Source organism: Opisthocomus hoazin, chromosome 15, assembly GCF_030867145.1.
Source record: "Opisthocomus hoazin isolate bOpiHoa1 chromosome 15, bOpiHoa1.hap1, whole genome shotgun sequence".
Lineage (NCBI taxonomy): Eukaryota > Metazoa > Chordata > Aves > Opisthocomiformes > Opisthocomidae > Opisthocomus > Opisthocomus hoazin.
In genome coordinates, this window is record NC_134428.1 from 6,710,266 (window position 1) to 6,737,801 (window position 27,536).

At 43.0% G+C, this 27,536-nt stretch overlaps 2 protein-coding genes across 2 annotated transcripts in view; one reads left to right on the forward strand and one right to left on the reverse strand.

The window, feature by feature from the left end:
* Positions 1-13,264, forward strand: part of LOC104331057 (multidrug resistance-associated protein 1) — a 41,313-nt gene extending 28,049 nt beyond the window's left edge. Inside the window, exons 25-31 of the mRNA XM_075436961.1 lie at positions 446-572; positions 1,162-1,263; positions 2,004-2,150; positions 2,670-2,828; positions 3,071-3,237; positions 3,683-3,877; positions 4,410-13,264. Of these exons, the coding sequence (XP_075293076.1) occupies positions 446-572; positions 1,162-1,263; positions 2,004-2,150; positions 2,670-2,828; positions 3,071-3,237; positions 3,683-3,877; positions 4,410-4,518 (1,006 nt within the window). The 3' untranslated portion in view covers positions 4,519-13,264. The remainder of the gene's footprint in view (positions 1-445; positions 573-1,161; positions 1,264-2,003; positions 2,151-2,669; positions 2,829-3,070; positions 3,238-3,682; positions 3,878-4,409) is intronic.
* The window catches only part of LOC104331056 (ATP binding cassette subfamily C member 1 (ABCC1 blood group)), a 55,305-nt gene continuing 35,288 nt past the window's right edge, over positions 7,520-27,536 (reverse strand). Inside the window, exons 20-31 of the mRNA XM_075436960.1 lie at positions 21,388-21,472; positions 20,016-20,154; positions 18,897-19,104; positions 17,738-18,048; positions 16,312-16,511; positions 15,752-15,878; positions 15,190-15,291; positions 14,005-14,151; positions 12,645-12,803; positions 11,057-11,223; positions 10,318-10,512; positions 7,520-9,042 (exon numbers count right to left, since the gene is read on the reverse strand). Coding sequence (XP_075293075.1) covers positions 8,934-9,042; positions 10,318-10,512; positions 11,057-11,223; positions 12,645-12,803; positions 14,005-14,151; positions 15,190-15,291; positions 15,752-15,878; positions 16,312-16,511; positions 17,738-18,048; positions 18,897-19,104; positions 20,016-20,154; positions 21,388-21,472 — 1,949 coding nt within the window. The 3' untranslated portion in view covers positions 7,520-8,933. The remainder of the gene's footprint in view (positions 9,043-10,317; positions 10,513-11,056; positions 11,224-12,644; positions 12,804-14,004; positions 14,152-15,189; positions 15,292-15,751; positions 15,879-16,311; positions 16,512-17,737; positions 18,049-18,896; positions 19,105-20,015; positions 20,155-21,387; positions 21,473-27,536) is intronic.

A 27,536-nucleotide genomic window follows, 5' to 3' on the forward strand; every position in this document is an offset into this window, starting at 1 on the left:
CTCACGTGCGTCCAAAATGCAGGAAGCTGTAGTGCATGTCTGGTGAGGTCTATCATCTCATGACAGAGTGCGCAAGGCCTGTGGTATATGCAGAACCCATGAGATGATAGAGCCATCAGCCACTGGTCATGAAACAGGTGAGGAGTACCTGAAGGAGTGAGAGAGGTTAGACCAACTCATCCAAGAAACTGTGTGCTGGCTGCTCTCATGCAACAGGCCTTGGAAAAAATCCTAATAGAGACCATAAGCCAGCCAGTTCAGACAGACTGGACCCACTCAGGAGCTCCAAAGTGGCAGGATAAGAACAACCAGGGTGTGACAAGAACTTTGTTGAGCATCTTGTACCCCCACAGCTCCACAAGTGTTTTGCAAAGAAATCACAGACTCTGTTGGGAAAAATTAAGAGAGCACCCAGCAAGAGCCCTCTACTCTCCTGTTCTTGCAGGTGGCTTGCTACAAACCTGGAGTTTCTAGGCAATGGCATCGTATTGTTTGCAGCACTGTTTGCAGCAATAGGCAGAACACATCTTAGCCCAGGAACTGCTGGCTTCTCCATTTCATGTGCTCTTCAGGTAACTCAGTGTTAAAGTAATACTATGCTTGCCTTTTCATGAAAAGCAACTTGCATTTTAATTTCTGCTACCATTTTAATTTCTAAGAAATCATGAACTGTTTCTGTGGCTTTCTCCTTCTCCTACCAAACCCTGCTGTCACTGCTAAAACCCAGAGCATCTGGAGCACATGGCCCCTTAGAGAATGAACCTCATAAACACATGCACCAGCCATCTTTTTCCTCCTGCATCTGAACTCATACTTAAGTCACAGCTTGCTCTGAGCAACTGAGGCAGTGTCTTCAGCATCTTTCTTACCTGCTTCTAGACTAGTTACACAACAGCCTAAGAAATAGCTACACTGTATTTTAGCATCCATGCTGAGAAGCAAGGGGGGGGGGGGGGGGAAGATGGCTAGGCTCTTTAAACACAGCTTCACAAAAATTTCACAAGGATCCATGGTTATTTTTTAGCCTTTTAAGGGATGATTGCTGAAGTAATTACCTGATGAGGTGGTCTTTATAAATAAACACTAAGACAAAGTACCAGGTGCCTTGGAAGCACAGGTCAGCGTTTACTTTGCCCTAATGCTTCTGTTTCTTTCTGCTAGATAACTGGTGTGCTGAACTGGATGGTGCGCTCCTGGACAGAAATAGAGAACAACATTGTTTCTGTGGAGAGAGTGAGAGAATACCTGAGGACTCCTAAGGAGGTAGCTAACCAATTATTGACCTTACCAGCAGAGGTGAACATGTCTGCACACTAAATGACTAACTTTTCTGTTTCACCTGGACAAACCCCCTACTTTTCCCCTTCTAAAAGACCAGTTGTTTCCTTTGAAGAACTGCAGCATTTGTTTTTTATGCAGCTTGACTAGACTTGTTTTATAACCTCTGATCACCACTATTTGATTAGACAGTTAAGCTATTAAAATAGCTTCACTTGATAACACTAATGGAATGAGCCTTATTTTCTGCCCATGTTTGGAGTATGTATTTATTGTGTGAGTTCAGATGCAACTCTGACAACTGATGGCTGCTAGATAGCCTTTTAGCCACTAAAATTCTCCAGTGCAGCCATTTTTGGTTGCATAATCATTAAAATGATTTCTCCATATGCTGCCCTGAAATCCTACTAAAAGAGACTTTCACAGTCCTGTTTACAGGGGCATATAAATCTTTTTTTATTGAACCAGTCATAATGTCAGAACTCTGACATGCAAACAAATGTTTATCCCCATTTTCAATTAACACGAATGGTATCTTTACATAAAGGAAGAAGTCGTCGACATTTGCAATATAAAGGTTAGAAGCCTTTTTCTCTTTTGGAAACAGTGAACAGATCCAGGGAATCTGGTACAGATGTCTTCATAAGCTTCCCATTTCAGTATGGCCACTTGACTTCATAATTCAAATTAGCTTTATACATTGCTGTTTGTTTTCATCTGTTTAGGCACCCTGGACTATGAATGCAAAACTTCAAGGTCAAGTTTGGCTCACTGAAGGAAGAATTGAATTTAGAAACTATAGTTTGCGATATAGGCCAAATGTGGCGTTAGCACTGAAGCATGTCAATCTAACCATCAATGGTCAAGAGAAGGTAAGAAAGCCACTTGGTTCGGAAGAGCCACAACGTGTGAGCAGTGCTTTGCAGTGATCGCATCTGGGCAGATACAGTCCCTGCCCTACCCCAGGGCATAGTAACTTGTAAGCGTGAAAGCTGCAGTGAGGTATGAGCCCATCTATCACACTGCACACCTCTTCTAGTAAAAAGTAGTGTTCCTGGGATTGCTGAATACAGTAGATATTCTTCTGAGTAAAACTTCATTTCACAGGAGGTTAGCAGAGTTACAACAAAGGAATTTCACTTTTAAATCTAGTGCCACATCAAGGCCCTGTTCTAGCTGCTAAGTCATGTAGTTGTTCTTCCCATCAAAGGCTTTCAATATTCCTTTTCATACAAAACAATTACAAATTATTCCCTTTAAGAATGTATTGTTAGACCACGTGAATCTTGAGCAGCCCTGAAGATTTGATCCATGCAAAGCTGTGTCTCTTCAGAAGGCCAAGAGAAACTACGTGACCATCAAAACCAAAAGCTTTCCATTGCACTTCACAGATCGGCATAACTGGAAGAACAGGCGCTGGGAAATCTACATTTGCTGTGGGATTGCTGCGACTCGTGGAAGCTGCTGAAGGAGCAATCCTAATTGATGGACACGATATTGCTCAACTAGGTCTCCATGACCTTAGAAGCAAGATAACTGTCATTCCCCAGGTATGAAATTAATTTCCAAAATGCTTCAGCAGTGTTGTAAGTCTTAACACCTAGAAAGGGTTTATAAAGATTGTGTGAGAGAAGTGACATTCAGAAATTTCAGCGGTGGAAATAACCGCTATGTCATGCTAGTCTCCCATTCAACATAAACATTAGCCACAGATTTGCAACCAGCAGGGAAGACCAGAGAGCTTGTTTTTATAATTCTTTTCAGGAATTGTTTGTACTGTCTCTGTGCTCAGGATCCAGTTTTGTTTTCTGGCTCTCTAAGAATGAATCTCGACCCATTAAACCGATACACTGATGCAGACATCTGGACAGCCTTGGAACTGACTCAGCTCAAGGACTTTGTTGCAGAATTGCCAGATCAGTTGGAATATGAGTGCACTGACCAAGGGGAAAACCTAAGGTACCTTATCTGAAAAAAACAGTGGGCCTGTGGGATAGGAGAACATACAGCTAGTGGGAAAAGGAGCCAATTCATTAAAAAAAAAAAATGATGCCCTAACAGCAAATTGCTGATGTATTGTCCTGCTTAGCAGCATGAAATCAGATCATAAGACACCAAGTGGAAGACCTTCAAGACTTAATCATTGTGGTGGCTTCTGTTTGTGCAGTACTTAAAACACTAGAATCCTGTTCCAACTGCAGATCTGGGCACTATATAGTAATACACTCTCTTCATTTCCTTAGGTTGTTTCAAATTGTCACCTGCAGTGCCACCAGCCTCAATCACCCTTTCAAGAAACAGGAACAATCACCTTTTCATTACTATTTTCAAATTAGTCACGTATTCTGACCCCAGCGAAAAGTGACTACTGCTCTCAGTTTACCATCTTTCCTCTTACTTGCAGCACTGGTCAGAAACAACTGGTTTGTCTGGCTAGAGCACTTCTTCGGAAAGCCAAAATCCTCATTCTGGATGAGGCCACAGCAGCAGTAGATTCAGAAACTGATCTTCAGATTCAGTCCACCCTGAGGACTCAGTTCAAAGACAGCACAGTGTTAACAATAGCTCACCGGATAAACACCATCATGGACTGTGACAGGTAATATCTTCATCCACTTTCCTAAGAGGGAAGGAAGACACAGGCAACCTGTGTGAACTAGACAAGCCACACAGTGTTAGTGAACAGTAATTTCATTTCTGTCCTTTTCTTGTTTAACCCTCAAAGCTTTGCTTTACGGACTGTAGGAGCTATCTCGTATCAGCTAGGCACCAGTAGGTTTATCAAAGATCATTTATTCCCATGGGATGTATTTCATGCTGTCATAGCTCCCCCCTAGCAAAACCATGGCTACAGCGATTTGCTTCATCTTAACATTGTGAAGCTAAAATACGTATTCACAAATCTTACTCCAGTCCCAGTTGCCAAAGAATTCACCTCCTACAAACTCAGTACCTAACGTCACTCATCAGAGACCTATTTCTAATCCCACAGCTGTTTCCCAGCTGAAAAGCTGCTGGAAAGCTTGGCTGAATAACAAGTACTGAAATTGATTTTTAGAAATACGTAGAGCTAAGTTTATTACAGCTGCTGGTGCATCCCCAAGCTTACACGTCTGTTTTAACATTCACAGGATTTTAGTCTTGGAAAACGGTCGGATAGCTGAATTTGACACTCTGGAACACTTAATAGCTCAGAAGGGACTGTTTTACAGACTGATGGAAGAATCAGGCCTTGCATGACTCAGAGTATACCATAATGCCACTACTATCAGGAGTAATTGATCTCTTAATTGAGTTATCTTGGTTTCACTCTAAAATGCCTGACGCTTAATCAAATGTTGTCTGAGCTATAACCACAGCGAGTAGATTAAAAGGAATTACTCGGGATACACGTTATTTCCATCGGAAACTTAGTAATTCCATTTTCATTATGTTTCCACATACCAAAACCTCAAGTCTTCCGTTGAAAGTGAGCCAGTCAGAACTTAAAAAACCTTGTTGCTTTTATGGTATAAAAGCAAACAAGCCAAAAGAAAAAGACCACTGCATTTCCAATTTGTACTATAAATGGAGCCCAAATATACTGCCATGGTTAAAGATTACAGAGATTATTTTTAACAGCCAACAAGATTTTATGGACAGCAAGGAACAATTTAACTGGTAGCAAGCCAACTTAAATGTTTACAGCTTGTCCTAAGTTCCAGGCAGAACAAATTTAGTCTTTTGCCAGTGTCTTAAGGACTGCTCACCGGAGCACCGCTCTTACTCAGACATGGTGGACTCCAAGGCAGCAGCTGGATCTAGTCACCCTAAGTGCACCAACAAGGTGGGGTGTATCATAGCAGGGAAGGGGGATGTCGCTAGCAGTAGGAGTAGGGAAAAGGAAGTGGGATGTCACTAAGCGTGAGAGCATACGGCTGCCTGTCATTGCAGCTGGGGCTCAGATCCAGTCCATCTCCTTCTGTGTCAGCTTTGGGAGGGGCCTCGAGTGAACCGTGCTGTGCAGAGGGCTGACAGATGGCCTGGAGGAAGACAGCCAGCTGGGGCACCGGCTCGCTGCCGCAGGAGAGAGTAACTTGGCTGTGAGTGGGCAGCAGAGCATTGTGCCTTCTGCTTGAAGGCTTGGAGTGGCCCTGCTGCCAAATGCCAGCTGGTCACAGTGGAGCATGTCCAAATTCTGATGCCAACATTTACAAATTGAATTTGGCTACAAGGAATTTGCGTGGTGGAAAGTGTCCTCTGATCCCTGCACTGTGGCAGTCTGGCAGATGGGGAAAGTAGCAGGGGCTCACCTGTTGAGCTGGTGGTTCATTCCTAGTTTTCTTCTCGAGTGGAAGTTCACCTCCTGCATGTGCCACCCTGGCATTGCAGAGCCTCTGGCATGGTCATCTTTCAGATGTTACTTTAACAAACTAAACTGCCAGCTCAAAGCAAAGCCTTCCTGGGCTTCCTGCAATGCCAAGGAGCAGCAGCCAGAGCTGCCCCCAAGTCTCTCAGGAATCGCAACAAGAAAATGTGACAAACAAATCACACTGTGAGATACTGCTGTTTACTGTGACTTTTGTTAATTTTGTTCATTTTCTAGAAAGCCGTAATAAAAATACAATCAAGTATTGAAATGGGTCTCTTCAGTAAGCTGAAGTAAATACAGTATCGAAAGGAGTAATGGGGGAGGGATGGGAGAGTTCAAACCAGCAAGAGTCAACCCAGACCAGGAAAACCCAGTAGTTTCTTCTCCGACAGATGTTCAGTAGCTTCTTCACCCACATTAAGAGCAAGCAGTTAACAGTTTCTGCTGGACAAGCGCTTAAGATACCAAAGTCCAATAGCGTATAAAACTGGGAGAACACAGCGATGTGTATTAACAACCACATCATTGAAAAAGAACAAGACTGAAGCACACACAAAGAGCAGTCTTCCGACTCCTTGCTGCACTATTTAGAAGGTTATCCTACAAAATACAGCATTTTGGACACACAGAGTTCCCCAAATGATCACAAATGGCCCATGAATAGGTCAGAGAAGATCCAGTGACACCCAGTTTGAGACTGCCAATGCAGTTATCCTTGTTTGGTCATTTCTAACACAGACAACTACACTGCAAACATTTTACACAGTGGGAGCATAATTCTGCAAGTTCTGTATTTCAAACAAACCACGCTCCTAAGTGCAGTTCCACTGTTTTCAAAGGACTTACATGAATATGTTAAGGCTTGTAAATCTCTGTTAATCAGTGTGCAATGGAAAGCACCACTTCCTCAAATCTGAAATTATTTTCTACCAAAGTAAGAACTCCAGCAGTGCAACTTCCTTTGAATCAATCCTAGACCTGCAGAGTACTTGCAGAGTCCCCAACTCAGTGAGCTACACTAATATCATGAGATTTTTCAAAGGTATTTGAAATCCTGTCAGAATTTCATCACTGGACATTCTCCGCAGCTCTGCCTTGAGGAAGGTGTTGGTGATAAGTAGTTTGCACAGGCAAGGAGAGAGCACAGGGAGCTTTACTGTCTGGTTGTCCAATTCCAGCAGTCCGTCCCCTCTTTCCTTCCCAGGGCTCTCCTAGGAGTCGGTGGAAGGATCACAAAGTGTTCCTAAGCTGGAAAGGTCTCACGGTGGTATTCACAGTTCCTCCTGTGGGTCTCCTCTGCATATAGATCTGTCTCCATTTTACTGCAGCTGAGTAAGAACAATACCAGCCACACACCTTACCTGATAAGCTTGTTTCTCTGCTCTCTACTCTGTTCCTTACTGACTGTTTGCTCCAATCTCTTCACCCTTCTGTCCATCATAATGCTGCGTGCTAGGTGATTTGAAAAAACAAAACCTACTGCTCCTCCCCAAACTCTCACATCACCCCTTGCCTATTGCATTTCCACAGAGGAAGTCAACAACGAAGCTGCTCAGGAAACATGGTAGACAGTAGGCCATGGACACCATGGGTATGACAAAGGTCCACAGCACTGCTGAATCCTGCTCTACTGATCCATTGTTATCACCTGGTCTGCTCAAACTGCAGCACTCAAATTACAAGAGAAACCACGAGATGTGATCCAGACCTACCACAGCACACAGTTATTTGTACTCAAGTTTTCTTACCCACACTAACAACCCCCCTAGACATCAGGCCTCGCAGCCTGGCTAGTCTACACAGTACCAATAATTTCTATTTTGAAGGCAAAAACCTGAAATGCCAAAGCTAATGCTCTGTCAAATACAAAGTCAGAAATGACACATCATATTATCTTTCAAACAATTTTTTTACTGCAAGTTCTTTGCAAATATTTGTATAGTCATTACAAAAAATACCAAAGAAAATTTCAGTCTATTCAATTTCAGAGAGTCATAATTTACAAAAAAAAATAAATAGCTTTACTCTAAAGAAAACAAATTTCTAGTATTAAGGTCAGCAATATCATTCACAGAAGTCCACATTCTCAGAGTGCTGAGTACAGGGTCCATCTGACTCAGTTTGCCTTCTTCCAGCATTTTCCTTTAAAATAAGACTAATCAGAACATGAAAAAAGTAAATTCATTTCTTCCCACAGAAAACTGAACATTCAACATAGATCTTGAAAACCAGACTCCACTGCTAATGGAATTGTTAGACCCCTCTGACACAGAACTTTAAACAGTAAACCTGTTTTTTTAAACAACTTTAACAGAACAATTTCCCACAAAATTTAGGAGTCAACAGCAGCAGCATAAAGGGCATGTTTCTTCGATATAAGGCTAATAGTGCTTGATGTGGCAGAGCTTCTATTAAAGCACAGAACTGCCAAAGCCAAAGGGTATTACAATCAAATGTCACGCCGAGCCTGCGACCTCCGCTCAGGCAAATCCTCACTTCTTAGCCTCGCCCCCACAGGTGCACCCAGGATTCGCCACCCATGTCAGAACTCCTGAGTGAACTGGGTGTAAGAGCAGGCACGGCATACTGCAATGCATCAACTGCTGCATGAATTTGGTTTTGAGGGGACTGTCATTCTAGGCATGCTTAAATACTGCTTTGAATTTGACTGTGCTTTTTCACATCAGCATTACTGACATACAGTGAACTTCCTGCTACACACTGTAAACACATGAAACCTGTAGGAGCATTAACCATATACAGTAAATGCCATAATGATAAAGTCTGGCAGACTGTTATTTCACAAGAAGAAAAATCTTTGGACTATAGTACTATATGCCACAAAATGTTCCAAGTGCATCCCACAATAGATGGCTCATCAAATGAGGAATCGGCAAACAAGCAAATAACTAGCATCTGCAAAAAACTTTTAAACAAAAAAAAAAAGGGAGGAGGGGTGCTTCAGAACATAAGAGCAGATGAGAAGAAAAAGTTTTTCTGAACCTCTCTGATGAATCATTCTGCCTTACATTCGAGCATATAACGACAGATTTCAGGCAAAAATTAAAAGTCTCTGAAGTGTTTTGCACAGTGCATGTGCTTCTCTCCTAAAGCTGGATAAAATCAGTACTAAGGAGAATTAAAGAAAAAAATTGCATTTTTATGTTTCTTCCATCACCCTGCTCTGGCTAACTTCACTAGGTCTGAAACTGAACTGTACGGTTCACACCAGCTCAGGGGAATTTACAGTTCTCTGAATGCATCACCTCCCTCTTACCCTTCATGATCTAACCAAGTTCAAATGCTACACCAAGCCTGAATCTTTGGCCATGCTATAGAAAATGCCTTTTTCCTGAAGTAGGTCATCTGGGCTACCACACTCCACCACTTCTCCTCTGTCCAGGACTAAAACTCTGTAAAACAAGGGGAAAAAAAAATGGTCACAAGAAGATCCAAAAAGCCAATGAACACAGCTGTATATGTACAGACAGAAGCTGACTGTAGCGTAGCCACTATATGCAAGTGAACACAGTCCAGGCTGTATGAACACAGAGGTTCTCAACTCTGTCCTTCCTAATCTCATGGCAGATGGTCTGTCTGCTCTATTTTTTGCCTAGCATATGTTTACCTAGTCATTTGCAGGTGGCCATGAGACTTTTGATTGTGGCCAGCCAGAGACTACATGGCAGCACTACTTGGCAAGGTGAGTGAGGGCCCCTAAGACCTTTCAAGGTCTGGGCTAACCTTCCCATAATACTGCACCACATCAGCTGCTGTTACACAGCTTCTGCTGACAAAATACGAACCCAGACATAGCTCACACAAAACAAATGGGCAACTGGAATTGGGAAGTTTACAAAGGAAGTTACCACAGTCAGTAAAGTCAGTTCACAATTAAAACACTGCCGTCAGCTACCTCCACTAATTGGCCAGGCACTGCAGAGCTTCTCGCCAAGCCCTCAGCAGGTGCTGCTGCACAGCATTACCCACTGCCGTGACTGAACTGTGTGTTCATCTGGTGACAGTACTGCTGGTGCTGGGCCTGGCACAGGCGATGCTCTTGTCTCTTACCTTTCACTACTGACAGCACAAAGAGAGGCCTACAGAAGTACACAAAAATCTTATCATTGGTCACTTTGCTCTCTGCCATTCTGTGACAAAAAGGACAAGAGAGCTTAAAACTGAAATTATGAAACAAATACCCCGCCCTGAACCACACCTTAGCAAGACAGCTGAGGCTGCGTGAACTGTAACCAAAAGTGATGGAAAGAGAAACACTGAATAAGCTTATGACAAGCACTGCTTTGATTCTTTATGCTCTCTGTGCCTAGTTTAGGGTATGAGCTCCCTAAAGCTCTGATGCCTCTTCCAGCTGTGCCTAAACTAGGGCAAGACCCAGGAATAGACTCTTATCCGTGCCTCCCTCCCCTTCCTGGTTTTCCTGGGCAGGAATGGCAGAGCAGCAGTGCAACAGAAGGATCAGAGGAGCTCCCCAGGCCAAGCACATACACCGCAAGCCAGAACATCCCCCCACACACACACCCCCATCAAAACAGGGATTTCAGCAGCTCTGCTGAGAGGTGGCTAAAAATGCACTGGTAAACATTTAGCTAACACAAAGATGCTCATTTACATGGAGCACAACGCAGGTCACACATGCCATTCTTCAAGATAAATGTGGTATTCACCTCGTGTAGTCCATGATTGTGTTCAGACGATGTGCTATAGTTAATACAGTACATTCTTCAAATTGAGACTTTATTGTTGACTGTATAAGCTTATCTGTTTCAAGATCAACAGCAGCTGTGGCTTCATCTAGAACCAGGATTTTGGACTTCCTGAGCAGAGCTCGTGCCAGGCACACCAGCTGGCGCTGTCCCACACTACGCAGATGGGATGAGAGGGTGGGGAAAAAAGTTAGAACAAGTTTGCAATATTCATTTTCAGCCCAGCAATTCCTTGCAAGAACTCCTCTGAAGTATAGGTGCCAAGAATCCAGCAAAACAGATAAGGTCGGTCTTGCTACTTCACTGCATAGTATCTAGCTACATCCTCCTCACAGTGAAGTCTTGGCAAGGCAGTAAGAGAATACATCCCAAACGGTTTCGGCACAACTGCATCATGCTGATTCACTGAATCAATGCAGTGTTGAGGACTGGACTTTAAACGGTTTCCACAGACTGAAGACACATCCCTGTTATGGTGCAAAAAGCAAGCTAACAGCTCCCTTAGAAAAATCGCATCTGTTCGGCAAGACACATGGTAAGTTCAGAGCATCCACTATAAATAGCAGGCTGCTGCTACTAAAATCCTTTGTGAGACTGCCCAAGCTGTCAAACCTCACAGCATTCTGAGTATTTCTCAAATTACTTAAATTTCTCATTTAGTTCCTAGGGCAATTCTCACAAGCACGGTTCTTTAATGTACCTGAGGTTCTCTCCACCTTCAGCACACTCATGATTAAGTTTATCAGGAAGGGACGATACAAAGTTTTTCAGGTGAGCCAATTCCAAAGACCTCCAAATGTCTTCATCAGAGTGTTGGTCAAAAGGATCAAGATTCATACGCAGAGAGCCAGAAAACAATACTGGATCCTAGTCACAGAAAGAGGTAATTGACAACGTACACAGAACATGGCAAGTGCTCCAAAAATATTCCTTAGATAGTGAAAGGAAAACAACATGTCCAGAGGCAGTTGCAAGCAAGTAAATCTACTGAATTTATGAGCGAGACCTCACTTTCTCTGTAACAGCAAGCTATTCTCCCTCACCCACCTCCTTATGCCTCCTGAGGGCCTGACTTCTGCGGCACTCTAGACCTTTCCATGAGCCAGTATCTTATGAATTTGGGGCAGGGGGGGAAACTAAGTTGAAGAACAGGCACTTCCTGCCCAACCTTCCATCAGCAGGGACTACGAGGTTAACTTTCCATCTCTTAGGGAATTACACCATCTGGAAATATTGCAAGAGTCTTCAGCTGCAGTATTCACGAAATTAATGCATTTTTTTTCTTGGACATGGAGAAATACTACTTTGGAAATACTTTTGACCTAGCAGCGTCAAACTGATGCAAAGTGATCAAAGTGAGAAAGCAAAGTCCCCCCCCACATTTCCACAAGAAGCGGTGCAGAAAACCTTCTACAGTGTGCTCACTTGTTTTTGCCAGAGTGCTGCAACATTGATTTATATAACCACATTTTACAGTCTTACTTTGAGTCGGAACAGGCAGGCAATAAAGGCTACACAGTAAGAACAAGAAGACTCGAGACTGTAAGTCCAGCACTTGTAAAGCTGTATTTCCAAACATTTTGGACTACAAAACCCACAGTCGCTGGGCTAGACTGGGATTGTTATGTACAGGTTTCTGTGAGTGAACAGTACTGCATACCTCACTCACGAGATCCTGCCAAAGTCAATATGCTTTGTACAAAGGCCCAAAGAGTGCCTGAAACAGCAACGCAAAATCCCAAGCCCTCACAACTAGACTATGCAGTAAATTCATTGTTTCTAAAAAGAATGAAACTACCTAAAACGAAAGTGTAAACTGATCTCTAGAAAAAGTCCCCCAAGGGCTCTCCACAAGTGGAAATACTCAGACTTGACTTTGCTTCTACCGGCCAAAAGAGCAATGGTCCCAGTCAACTAAGGTACCCCGCTCAGGTGTTCAGCTGGGATCAGACTTCCCCACTCAGGCTAAGCTGTCTATAGCGTTCAAGTGATCAGCCTGGGGGAAGCAATCAGCATGGGGTGCTGACAGAGCCCATGAGTCCAAAGGCCAAGATTTTGCTTCCACATGACAACTCGGCCATAGCCAAGCTCCTACTTGTTATCCAGCACAAGGAAATACAGCCAGTCTAAGAAAAAAACCTTGGTTTCAAGCCCATGAAAGAGCATGCTGAAATGACTCAATTTCATAGCTGCAGATCAGAAAGGGAATAAATATATTCTCCCCAGTACATTATGGAAACTGCACTGTTACCAAATGAGCTCTGGTAACAGCAGGATTTCACACCTACCTGAGGGATGATGGTGATCTTGAACCGTAAGTCATGGAGCCCTATCTTTGCAATATTAATTCCATCAATAATGATTTCTCCTTCAGCTGCTTCATTAATCCGAAACAAACCTAAAGTAAGCGAGGATTTTCCAGCTCCTGTTCTTCCAACTATTCCTATCTGTTGGGAAAAAAATACAGGAATAACTCACTCTGGGGAAGAATCAAAGCATTTCCAAGCATCTATGTGAAATGGACATATGTTCAGAAGGTTGTCATATTTGCTGGGATATCAACACCCTAAAACAGCGTAACAAATTCAGGCTGATCAAAGCAGAAGAAAAATCACAGGATATGAAAACAAGAACAAAAGGAATCTCAAAATTTGCAACCCAATACAGAGGTCTTCAATTTTTCTAGAAAAGGAGATAAAATTATGTAGAGCAGGGCAAGGATTCCCTAATCCTTTGTTTGGTTCATGCTTCACAGTTAGAATTGTTGACTTGATACTTAACTTGTTTGAATTCATAGCAAAAAATATACCAAAAGCACTCAGTTTCATACCATATGTTTTGCTCCCCAGACAGACTCACATCTTCACCAATTCTTTTCTTTTTTTTAAATAAATATAAAAGATTGCCACTTTGGTTGCTTGATGTATCTCTTGCCATCTGCCCTTTTTAACTACTCTTGAGGTAGTATTCTGCCCATATTTGTTGGCAGAAAGCATGCACGCAGGAAAAAAACAAACGCCTAGTTCGATACCACATATAAGGAAGCCAGACAGCGTATCTGTCTTGCAGATACCTCTTATGATACAGTGCAAGATCATGTTATTATTAGACATCAGAGGATCCACACAGCACTAGGGTGGGATGCGTGTGAGCGCATGTGCAAGGAAGCAGTAGGGGAGACACACACTTATCACCATCAGTTTGGCCACATCCAGAGAATGTACTCTGAAATCCCATTTTTTCCTGCAGAGTCTCACCTCCTCACTAGATCAGGGGTTCCCCCCTCTAATTAGTAGCTCATTTTCTTAAGACTGTAATTAACTTAATCTCTCTGAAACCTGTTTTCCTCTTTGCAAATTTCCTGGGAAGGGGAGAGAAGACAGCATAAACCTCACTTCCTTATGAAAACAGATCAAAAGATACTTCACAAGCCCGCATAATAGTGTATCTTTATTCACTGATGCAGTACACACCTTGAAAAGGGTAAGAGCCCACTACACCTGCCAGCCACAATCAGACCGATCCTACAGAAGCTATTCTAGTTCTTAAGGACCTAAGACGCACTGCAGAACAGGGTTAGACCTCTCTTTGGCTTATGCATGCAGACTTATAAACAGTAACACTCTACTATAAATTCAGATTCATTACCTTCTCACCCCCATTTATGGTAACACTTATGTTTTTCAGAACCAAATCCAAGTCTTCCCGATAACGTAAGCTATAGCCTCGAAACTCAATCTTCCCTTCCTCAGGCCAGGTACTCGCTGGGGCAGTTTGTTCAATACTCCAGTCCGCCTGAAAGAATCACATAAACATATCTGACCAGTTCCTCCTCCTGTCAGGCATGGGCTAAGAGGACTCAAGGAAAGCAACTAAGAAAAATCCTCGTTAGTGTCTAATTTGCAAAAGGCACCATGATGATGATGGGAAGAGAGGGAGAGGGCTGCCCCACAGCAGATGAAATGGTATATGCAGCCAAGGGCTTTGCTATCACAAGTCCGACTTGCCGGATAAACCTTCCTCTTACAAATGGCAGAATCATACAGGCAGCACAGCACGTATTCAGATAATCTGGTTGTAAACGCCCACCACAGTAAGGAAACCATTGTGGAAGCCAGACGCACAGCTAGAAGCAGTTTAACCAAGAGATAAGCACTAAAAGATTAACAAGATGGTAAATAGCAGCTGCCTCAGCCTCCCACAGAAATGGGAGAGAACACACCCCACTGCATTCACTGCCAGCACCAAACAAAAAGGCTTTTAACTGTATAAACACTGGTCTGCTACCAGAACCTGAGAAAAAATTCTGGGAGGGGTCCTCATAAGGTTTGGCTGCAAAAATAGTGACTCAAGTCAGGTTCAAGTGACAGGCATGGCAAAGACAAGCCATGGAGAGCTCTGTTCTTTAGCCAAAAGCGGCACAACTGCAGATGAAATGAGTTGACAGGCAATCGGAATCAAAACAAAAAGTAAAACCTCTTTACTTCCTACACCGAGAGCAAAAAGAGAAACACAAATTAAAAAAAAAAGTTTAAGTACTTAGGAAACCAAAACATTTGTACAGCTCCACTGCTTAGCCCAGGGCAGAACAGCACATTTCCTAAATAACACTGCGTAAATATCAGTGCACCCACCTCACAAGCACCCGCACAAACTGCCGCCTAAGACACAGCCCGCCCCTAGAAGGAGGGCACTGACAGCAGTGAGCCCTATCCCATCCCTCGGCGCAGAGGGCATGCCCAACTGCACTCTCCAACACGCTCAGCCAGGCTGCGGGCCAGACCTCAGAACAGGGTACTGACTTCCACAGGTGGGCTGGAGAACTGGGCGTACCTCCTTCTGCATCTCAGCATATTCTTTGACTCTTTCAACAGCAACAATGTTGGTTTCCAGCTCAGATGACATGCGAACTAGCCAGTTCAAGTATGCTGTAATCTGCAAGAAGAAAAGAAGTCTAGAAGCAGTTTACACTAAATATGTTACCTGCAATAAACAAAAAACAGGAAATAACCAAAGCACTGCAAATTCATGGAATGTACAAACACCAACAAGATCTTGGCTAACCAGTGCTGCTCAGGAGAAAAGTCCAGATGCCTTTAATATGCAGGGGATGAGTCATCTGAGCCACCTGCCCCTCACACAGGCAAGGCACAGAAGTAACTTCCCAGCATCTTTCCAGATGCTATTTGCAGTTATAAACTGGTTCTCTTCCTTGTTCCCTACATTAGTTTTCCCTCGAAAGCCGGAGCAAGATTCCTCCTTTCTGATGCAGTCTTACAATTCACAGCTTTTATTTTAAAAAAAAAAAAAAAAAAAAAAAAAAAAAAAAAAAAAAAAAAAAAAAAAAACAACAACAACAACAACAACAAAAAACACCACACAAAGGTGAAATTACCTGCAGTGAGTAGGACACTGAGAGGCCAACCAGTCCTGCACTGAGTTTGTTGCGTGAAATCACTGCAAACAATGCTGCAAAGAGGACAATACAGTTCCCCACATACTCCAGACGGACAGCCAGCCACCTGCAAGACCGAAAAACGTAATGCATCTTTCTGGTAACTCACCAACAGAGAATAGGCATGTGGCCAACCAACGTCCTGTCACAAATCTTGTTTTTGAAAAGACTAGTAATACGGCATCTGTGTGCTTCCAGTGACACAAGAACCACAAGATATTTGTGATTCTGCTCCAGCAGCATGCAAACCTAGGGACATTCTGTGATTCTGTGATTCTGTGATTCTGTGATTCTATTCTGTGATTCTGTGATTCTGTGATTCTGTGACATCCAAAATCAATAAACCTTTCAGGTGCATAAATTCCTGCCTTAGTTTAGCGAAGTATCTGTGAAACAGATATATCCACACAGGCTGAGAGATGTGATTGGTAAGGAGTACAGGCAGCAGAACCACGCCCTCCCTATATAACTGCCTTTCAGTATTTCAGCCCCAGTGTTACCTGTTTGCAACAATGCTTGGATAATAAGCTTTCTGATTTTCATCCACTTTTATATCATTCTGCTTTATGAAACGTTTCTGCTCCTCAAATGCTCGAATAACACTGACTCCCAGAAGAGTCTCATTGAAGTGAGAATATACAGGAGAACGACTGACAGACTCAAGGCGCTTGAGCTGGCGAGAAGTGGCCACATAAAATCTCTGCAAATCAGATTATGAAAATTATGGTTACATCTCTTCTCCAAAAAAGGGGACCTAATTTATGCTCACAAACATCTGAAGGGTGGGTGTCAGGAGGATGGGGCCATACTCTTTGTAGTGGTGCCCAGCGACAGGACAAGGGGCAACAGGCACAAACTGAAGCAGAGGAAGTTCCATCTGAACATGAGGAAGAACTTCTTCCCTCTGAGGGTGACGGAGCACTGGAACAGGCTGCCCAGGGAGGTTGTGGAGTCTCCTTCTCTGGAGATATTCAAGACCCGCCTGGACAAGGTCCTCTGCAGCCTGCTGTAGGTGACCCTGCTTCGGCAGGGGGTTGGACTGGGTGACCCACACAGGTCCCTTCCAACCCCTACCGTTCTGTGATTCTGTGATTCAGACTGAGTATGAAAAGACAAAGGGAATTTTAAGAAGCTTCCCTGCCATTTGGGCTGCTAGTAACAGAGATTCAACTTACATACGGGAATACATCCCTTCTCCAACACTTTTAGGCCTAAAAAATGATTACACACACTCTGCTGTCTTTTAAACAGCCACCAATCAAACCATCTCACACAACAGCCGTTTTCTCCTCTTTCTCTTTTTTGCAAGCTTAGTTCAACAGTACAAAAACCACACATATTACTGCCTTTAAGGTTTACTAATGGAGCCTGATAGATTCACTAATTCAAGAGTCAAAGTGAAAACCCAGCTTCTTCTCTCCGATCCGTACGGGCTCTGCTAGATTTCTAAGAGTAAAGCAAGAGTAAAGCAAGCACACAAGACAGAAGTCAAAGGCTTATATTGTTTCTCTTGCTCTGTAAACAATATTCTGACAAAACAGGCACATCAGCAACACACACATACCCCTCCTAAAGGCTATTCTTTTGTTTGGAAGCAAGTTTTAGAAAAGCCCATACATTTTCCGTATTTCAGTTCTGAGCAACAAGCTATACAAAGTTTGCCTCAAAAATCTAAGGGCATTTTTATAAGTCTGCTTCGGTATTAGAGGACTACCTTCTGCACAGAAGTCATTCTACACTTCACAAAGGAAGGAAGTGCTCTGCTAACATCAGCTAATCAATAAACCACGCAAAGCACAGTCAGTCAAGCATGACTCAAGTCAAACACATAAAAATCCATCCCAGTGCAGAGTCGGAAAAGAACTGTCTTAAATAACAGAGGATAAGTGACTGCTAGTTCTAGTGCCCCCAGATAAAACACCCTACCTGCACAAACAAGTAGACAAGTCCCAGAGGTGGAATAATGACAGCAGCTATAGGTGTGGCCAGCAGAATGATGATACAAGCCCCAATGACGTTAAACGTCGAGCCCATGAACATCTTGATGATTGGTGGAATGGTGGAGTCAATGGTGTCTAACTCCTTAGAGAAACGGTTCACCAGATTTCCACTAGGTGTGCGTTCAAAGAAACTCACTGGAGACCGGAGGACATTGTGCAGCAGGTTAAGGTGCAGGTGTCGTGAGGCAAATATTCCCCCTATTGACACAACCATCGAGTAGCCAAACACAGCAATACCTAGAAAAGACGACTTGTTTTTAACTGCTTCCACCTCTCACACAAAACATTTTCCTTCATTTTGTCATCACTTAGCATTAGCATGTTTCTAAATCCTGTGAACTGGGTTTCACTACAGGTAGACTCAGCAATTACTCCAAATAACTGAAAAAAAAAAAATCATCAGTGAAAACTCTAAATTTCTCTCACGGAAGGAGTGGTTTCTCCATTACAAAATTTTGTGTAATACTTGAGTACTTTCCTCGAGTAAAGACCACTACATTTTCAGGTGGCATTTAGTTTTTATTGCAGGATTTTTATGGCAATTCTGCAGTGGGGTACCTAGGTTGTTAGGTTTCATGGCAAACACATTTTGACCACAAAGAGGACACATAAAAAGCTGCTAAGCTGACCTCCCCATAGTGCCCTGGATGGGCCCTCAAACAGTCAGCGGAACACAGCTCAGCCAGGCTGTGGCTGCAAGGGAGACAGCACAAGCTGTGGCCTCCTGTGACAAACCGCTCCTGCGAATCAGGCTAGCACAGTGTGTTTTTACACGTCAAGGAGCTATTCCCTGGTTCAAACATTTTGTCACCAACTGCTGGCTCATCAGCCCCTCCAAAGCACTGTCATTCTTGTTGTAGTACAAACTAAAGAAAACCATACTCACTAACTGAATAATTTTATAGGTTTGTTTGCTTGCCTTTTTTTTTTCTCCACTGGTGTTACTCACCTTCTACAAAGACAAAAAAACACCCACACTCAAATTCTTAGCGAACTGCTGCAGCAGTTCTGGGGATACAAGGTAACCAAGAGCCTTAGAAACATCCTGAACCAGCTAATCTTAAAACAGGTAAGACCAAGCAAACCTTGAGAAATTCCCAGTGCTCCATACACTCCCAGTCTGACATTTGTGTACTGCTGTGTCCCATTGGTAACAGGATCATCTGTCCATAAACTTAGCCAGTAGTTGGAAGCCAAGGAGGCTACATGATTACACATAAAGAGAAAAATGCTCAAGAAGGAGATAAAGAGTCCAATTGCTTTCATGTAGTCCCAGTATACCGTTGCCTTTACCTGAAAACAGAAGGAAAAGAAATATTATTCATTTGGCAGATTAAGTTTCAAAACCTGCAATCCCCCTTCTTCAACCCCTATTTAAAGTCAGTATTCCTGCATCAGGCCATAAAAACACAACAGTTGCGCTCTAAAGAGCCACTGCTTGGGAACACAAGCTGCAAAGCATTCTGTGGAGATGTGCCAAACCCAACATCCCTCCAGGGCAGGCACACATCTTCTTTCCCTTGTCTTCCACAGGAAGGCAAGGGTAGGAATAGCACTGCATGAAGTAACACAGAGCATCAGTGGCAGAGCCAAAAACTTCACCGAGTTGTTCCAGTTTTTGGCGCTCTCTTTTTACCACAACATTATGTAGCCTTTAATTAAATCCCTGCTCCGCATGTCTTGTATCCTCTGATCTATCTTTAACCAGAGGATTCAGGCAATACTGCTAGGAGGTGTAACTGCCATTTTCCCAGGAACCTCACTCTCAGATTTCTCAGAAAGCCCTGGGTATCCTGGGATTAGATACTTGTGTCTATAGTGGGAACTTGGCTTAAATTCATCTGAGTCAATTCCAGCTCCTTACGCTGCAGGGCAGATTTCATTAGGTCACCTAATTTGTCACAACCTCTCTCCAAGAAATAGCTGCAAGGTTTTCACCACTTCTTTTAAACTTTGATGTGGTCAGGCCCATCATCTTAAATAAAAGTTTTGGTGTCAGCACTCTTTCTGCAAGCAAACCTGGGGCTCAGCTTTGGGACCGGAGGGCACAGCAACACTTCCATGCAGTACTACACAACACACACAGAGTCCAAGAACCCACTCAGACCTTCCTCACCCCCATTACATGGTCTTTGGAAGCTATCTTCTGAACCCTGCGGATTTTTCTGAAAGAGAGTGCAGCAAGCAGGAACAGGGGACCTTACCCTCCCAGTTTTTGCTGTGTCCGCCTCCGTCAGTCTCCAGGAATTCTTCTCAGCAGGCGGCTTCTGCAGCTCTGCTGTGCTGCTCTGGTGCTGTGACTTCCCGGTGTCTCTGCTGTATGTTGAAGAGTTACTGAGCTGCCTGTTTGAAGACATTTGTTTTTTCAGTCTTAGCATGGTACAGATAAGGTGTTTACTTCATAGACAGACTTCAACAGCCCATGGCTCCAAGTCAGTGGCTTACATTATCCTGGTGATAATCAGTCTCCTAACCAGTCATCATCAGGCCAGTGGTTACCAGTGCTTCTCTCCTCCCCTCACAGTGTGCTCCTAATCCTCCCTGATGGCATTCCATTCTCAAGTATCCGTCTTCAGATACAAGTAACAGGCTAGTCAAAGAAATCTTGGTTAAGCAACCACTCCTGAGAGAAAAATGCTTGGTGATCACCAACATCGGCCTTTACAAACCCTATCACCATATAGAGTGCAGCTGCTGAAATGCAAAAAGGGCGCCCACACCAGCATCAAAGCTGGCAACTGTACACCCAGGCACTCATTAGTTTCCAGAAATACAGTAGATGAAGGCATAGATTATGAGATTGATTTTGGGAAGGTATAATCAGAGTGATCGCCTTTGGCCTCTCTCAAGCATAACAGCAGCTGTACTAGGTCAGACTAAGGTCCACTCAGCACTTCATCTCATCTGACAGCAGACAACTGCAGAAGCCTTAGGAAAGTGTATGAAAGTTGGACTAGCCAACATGACGCCCTCCCCTTTATGCGAGCCAAACCCATGGTATCTTGCTTACAACACAATTGTTTCTTCACATGTAAACAAGAGTAGCAGAAGAGCTCTGTGTGTGCAGACACACACATACAACAGTCTGTACCAGCAACTGGAGCACGGCTGCAGCCTCAGAGGCTCGTATGCCCATGTATTAGCCAACTAGGGAGACCGGGATCCAGAGGCAGCTCTTGGGCAGACTGATGTCTGAGCCCAGCCAGTGGAGGGATCCATCTTGTACACACACATATATTCTCATTAGTGAACCTCCATCCTGCTCAGCCACAGATGGGAACAGGACAAGGCCTTGGCATGGGTGCTCTTAAGTGTCCATGATCTGCGTGGCTGGCCATGTATACATATGGTGTGCATGTACACTCTATGTGCATGTGCCTGCTGGGAGTACATCTTGCTACTGTTGGACCTGGAGCCACAGAGCAGCAGCAGCCTCACCTCTCTCAGACTGCTGGATCTGGCACGACACATTCTCGTCTAACAAATACCATAAACACCAAGTTACTGCTTGTCCACAACTGAATAACAGGATGGAAATGGAAGCAAGCAAGCAAGCAAGCAAGCAAGACTACACACCTATGCATCAACTTTCCAGGGACTTCATTCACAAGGACTCCATTTTCTATAGGCTTTCCTTCCTTTCCAGATGGACTATTTGTACCTGGGGGGTGTGAAATAGTAAACATGAAAATGGTAATCAAAAAGATACAAAGGTTTCATTTCAATCCTAAATGCCAGGTGCAGTCCTAATGTGCAAACAAAGGGGGGAATACAACTAAGTATTTACATATACTAACAGATAATTGAGCAGGTGAACAAATCAGTTTAATTCTGACCCAAGCAGGACTAGTTGCAAAGACAGTGAACATTTATTTTTTTTATTTTCTACCAAATGTAGGTCAGTAATAATAATGTAATATAATTATGAGGACATACTTGATGTTAAAGCGCGCAATATCAAGCCACACTATGACTCTCACTGTGGAAAAAAACCCAAAACAATCCAAACACTCCTTTTCAAACCACATCTTTTACACAATTAACTATAAATTATTTTCATTTTAGAACCTAATGAAATGACATTCTAGTAAATGATGGAGTGAAGCTGTAAGAACAGAAGGCATGTGCTACGAACTTTCTTCACCATAAGGGTGGTGAAACACTGGAACAGGTTGCCCGGAGAAGTTGTGGCTGCCCCCTCCCTGGCAGTGTTCAAGGCCAGGTTGGATGGAGCTCTGAGCAACCTGGTCTAGTGGAAGATGTCCCTGCTCATGGCAGGGGGGTTGGAACAAGATGAGCTTCAAGGTCCCTTCCAACCCTCACCATTCTATGATTCTATAACTTTGAGCATTCCTGCAAAATTAAGCGGGAAGCAACATGCAAAAGCCTGGTGTTTTTAAGGAACCATAGGAATCAGATTAATTTAAGCAAGAGATCTTTCTATGAATGTCACTTCTTAAAGAAAAGGTTGTTATCCCACAACATCCATTTGTAACAAGATGCAGCACACAGAATACAATTGTCTAAAACACTTCACAAAATCTGTCAGCTTAAAATATGAAGCTTTCTCCAAGCAACTTAGTTCAGTGTAACACAGTGCCATGAGTAAAATTTCTACGTTTAAGTTATGTCACCATTTTCCTAATACAAACCAAATGACTGACTCCTAAAAAATTAACTGTCAAGTAAACGGAACTCTAAAGTATGAAAGTTAATGCAGAATTTGTAACCAAAAAAAAAGAATTTTGCATTTTAAAGGATTTATGGCAAACAAAAACCCACCTGCATCCATTGAAAAGATATGCAGGAATATTTGTGTGGATCTAGGATCTGAAGTTTTCTTGTTTTTATACTACAGCAAAATATATACATAAAACAGTTCATCAGTACATCAAGTGTGGACTGCTTGAACATAAAGCTGTTCCCTCCTGTGTCTGCAAACCGAACGTTGGTTCATTACTCTAAAAACCCAAAGCTAAACTATTCAGTGTGGTCTAGGAGCAGAAAAAAAAGCAGAAAATGTGAAAAAGTGAAGAGTTCAATGATTTCGTTCTTATTTTTATTTACACAAATGAGAGCAAACCAATATGGGACTGCTGGTTATTTTAAGCACTTGACAGCATTTCTTTTGATAGACTCCCATATGAAAATGAGCAAGAATTCCAGCATCAGATCTCTTTAGAGCATCACTGAAGTTCTAAACCCATATGAACAAAACAAAAATGCAAATAAACCATCCTGCCTTAACAGCTCTTAAATTTGATTTCGTGTTGTAGGCTACAAAGATTTCCAGCTTATACTGCACTTACCTCTTGCGAATGAAAAGTTCGCAAGGTTGCCATAGTAAATCTGGCATGTGCACTGAGGGTGCAAACTCACTAATGAAGGCTCTGTTGAAAAATGTGTCCAGAAATGATAAAAGGGAACCGATGTGAAGTACTGAATACACATATGAGAACAAAAAGCATCTTCGGGGTTCAATCCTGAATGACGCCTCTCCGAGCACACTCACTACACTCCTAAGTCCAGGGCGCATCTTTAAACTTTATTTAGAGCTTCCTCATGGAAGTGTTTGAGAAAAAGAAGTGCAGATGATATGTTATCTAACAAGCTGACACACCAACTGTTGTAGCATCACACAAACAAGCAACGTGCGAACCAAGCTGATACCTTCTATTGCGCAGACAAAATTCTTCTAATAATGACTCGATCTCTTGTAAATGAACTGCAGCTACTCCCATTACTCCAACACAAGCACTAATATAAAGCCACATGGCAAAAAAGCAATTACCTATTTCCAGAGGTTGAATCGTTCCTTCTGACAAAGGATCTGAGTCTAAAAGTATATGTAATCAACTTTTCTCAGAATACACTCAACCATTTTCAATCTTTACAAACACAAATATATCCAAGTAGCACAACAAAACCATAAATGCCCAGGGCAAGACCAAATTTGCTGAAATGGACCTCTTTTTAATCCCAAACCTCATACACAGTCAAAAAAGACAACCTTGAGGAAAAAATAAAAATCCAAACCAGATGACCACAAGTGACAGATCAAGAAACTTCCTTTCTTTCAAGATATGCACTAGTGGAGAATCAAAAAAAGTTACTCTAGAGTGGCCTCAAATTGACAACAATAGAAAAACCTCACTATGCACAGGGAGCCAACACAGGCATTTTCCCCAGTGGTGGGGAAGAGACTCTCTGACTTTAACATTAAAAATACAAAGCATCATGGTTTTCAGAGTGGTAACTTTTGTCCACATGGCTACTTCTCTCCTCCCACAGCTCAGCTACTCTGCCTTGCTTTAGTCGTGCAACTGCAATGAGAGAAGAGCAGCTGTGACAGTATAGGTTTAGTTAGTCCCATCTACTCTGTAGTCCTTGGTCATCATCCTGCATGGACAGATTAGTAAGAAACAGAAAGATACTTCATGCTTCCAAGCACCTTGATACCCTGACACCACTCATCTTGAATCAATATTTGGTTCTGTCATTTGGGTCAGAGGCTGAAAATAGCTTTTACTTTAGGAGAGAGAAAGCAAAGTGTTGAATTTTGTTAGAAGATAACTAAAATGAATTTAAGAGAAAGTCAGATTATTTCCTGATGCAGACAGGTGTTTCCTGAATTATTACTCAGGTCCAGACTCCACAACATTTGGAAAAAAGCCAACACATCTCAATATTTAACTCTTGCCTTCCAAGAAGTCAGAAAGATAAGAAGCACCCAACCATCCCTACAGGCATCATACAAGCTATCTTAACTATTCAACCACTGCTAGTAAGTTTAACTCAGCCTCCTGCTGTTAGCAGGAAGCACAGCCACAAAATACAGGTGTGCTGGGCTTTACTGGCAGATAATGTTGATACAGAAGGCACAATGTTTTTCCTCGCAGATATGAAACCGCAGCCCATAATGCAGAATCAATTTTTATTATGAAGTACACGCTGCTACCTAGTGTACAATATAAAGCAATTCAGCAAGGAAGCTATCTTCCTTTCAAATTCAGCACTTCAAATATATATTTTTTTCTCACTGCTACAATTGGAAAGCAATTTATACAGAGGCCAAGCAAGGTAAATCTTACTCCTGCACCATACTATCTTTTCCAGAAAGCAGACTTCTACTTCATGCAGGACAACAGCTGAAAAGTGGGGAATCAAGTCCACAGAATTTAAGAAAAAACTCAAACATTCAAATTGAATAGCGACAAGTGACAGATCAAGAAGTTTCCCTTCAAGATATGCAGATTGTTAAACTAAACGCTATAGTCCAGGCTCTTACTTCTCAGAGTACTTTTACACACCTTCCCCTCCAAAACAAAAGTGAGTAACCTGGTGGACGAACAATTGTCATATAAAAAAAATGAACTGAGTAGCCACTGAAAGGTCTTTCAGCTTTTTATTTGACTGCAAAGTCACAAAGCCAAACGCTGGGGAGACAGCCATCTAAAGCACAGCCCACGCAATGTAAATCAGATTTAGAACTACTAATTGTGCTGTACATTTCTCTCTTTCAGGCACTGCAGTCAAGACCAAAGGTGAACCAGACAGCTAAAACATATTTTAACCTTATGTGCAGTTGCACTTCTGTGGAGGCACTTTTACTCCCCACAGATACTAAAAATAGCTCCAGGCTTTTCAAGGATAAACCAAAGTTTATGCTGAAGTCATTCAGAACAAACAGTGAAACCCCAACACCTACACACGTTAAAACAACAACTAGCATCTGGTGCGTTAGATCGTATGGGAGATGAGGGAAAACAGTCATAAGAAAACTCCTGTTACAGTAACTGCTACCTGTACAGCAAGAGGTATGGCAGCAACAGCAGTAAGTCTGGAGACAGCAGGCAGGGACACCAAAACACAAATGCACTTGCAGGCATCAAGGGCACGTCTATGACTGCAGACCAATCTGCACAGGCAGAATAGTACTGGCATCAGCAAATCAGCCAGACTAAATGCCTAAGAATGGAGCAACTGCTAAAGGCAAGAAGAATTCGGATGCTTTCTATACAACCTGACAGGTTAATGTTACATGTAGTTCTAATTACTTTGGAGAAGATTACATACCACAGACACACTAAGGCATCCGTTTCATGTACCCACAGCTGAAAGCAGCAGTGCTGCACGTTGTACTCCCTGTGGCTGAGCAGGTACTGGTGCCACCCTTGTTGCTGCCTTCTGCGTCAAGTAGGACGCTGGAGAAGAACAGAGAGCTCACACCTCCCCCTCTCAGCCATCCCAAAGACTCGCACAGGGCCAGCTTTCTGTGTTTTCCCACACACAGAAGAAACACCACAAAACTGAGGATGGAAACGGCAGCAGTACAGCACACAGACAACAGGTAACCCTCAGGAATCCCAGTGGGAAAAGAAGGGCTGTGAGGCAAGAAGGAGCAGACTCGCAGCCAAACCTCAGAGACCGGGAAGGAGGAGAGGCTTTCCCACCCTTGCAGCAGTAGGATGTATTCCAGCCAGAAAGCACCGATCCAGTTTTCTATTTTGCTTCAGCTTAAGTGTTTTCAGGCTGCCTACATGTAGCTTCAGGCATAAGGGAGTCTCCCTTTTAAAGAGGATGCCCAGATCCACTCCAGCTAGCTCACGCTGACTCCCATCACAGGCTACTCTCTTTATCCAAGAACTTGTGATTTTTAATATTTAGTGATCTTTCAGGCATCTGATAAATATTAATACTGTCCGTGTGAATCAGACAAATAATGCCCTTATTTTTCACTTTTCACCATTGGCAGAAGCTCATTCAACCAAAACTGAGAAACAAACTTGCTGCAAATACACCAACCCTGTGATATCGCAATGCTCTCTGAATCACCAGGGTCATGCTGAAGTTAAAAGTGTTTTTTATTAGACAACTGCAGAGAAGCACGGCAAAAGACAAAGCACTGGCTCGCTTTCCAAACGAAGACTCAGTATTTAAATGGAAAAGTAAAGTACCTTAGTTTAGTGTAAAGGACTACCATGCACTTGGAAAGAGGAGGAGACAAAGGCTAAAAGAACAAGGCTATTAAAGGAGGCAAATCTTTGTACAAGTCCACTTGTTCACTTCCTAGGGAAGCACAGAGAAAGTCAATTTGTCTCCGGAAGTCTTGTACACCGAAGACTGCAACAAGTCTGACTGTGCCCAAAGTAGCTATAGGAGCACCTACAGAAAATGCACAGAAGTTAGCCTGATTCTACTTCGATAAACTCTCTTCCTGTAGTGCTTTTCACACAGGGAGTCCCAACCCATACAGCACTTGCTGTTTACAGTGTCCACCCAAACCAGCATCCTGGTCTGCAGAGTGACAACCTAGACATATCAATAGACCTTTCGAAGAGGAGAGCTAGCCTACAGCAGGGCATCCAGACCTTGAGCCTCAGCTTGACACATCACCCCCAAATCCAGCTCGCCATCAGGGATAGCTGGATGCATGAGAGAGAGCCAGGAGAAGATGCCACCTTGCATATCCAGAAGAAACTCTGCTTGTTCACAGCCTCCAATGACAGTCTGTGTTGCCAGCCTGAGCAGCAGAGTGCCAGTTCAGAGAATAAGGCAGACCACAGAGCCCTCACACAAGGGACTTACAAAAATCAGGAGCAGACCCTTGCCAAAGGGCAACACCTCTTTCACGCTTCACAGCTTCATCAGGGCAGATAAATGTGGTACCATTTCTGTTTTACCAGTGACAGGCACGTGAGGAGTAGACTAAAAAATGCCTCTGC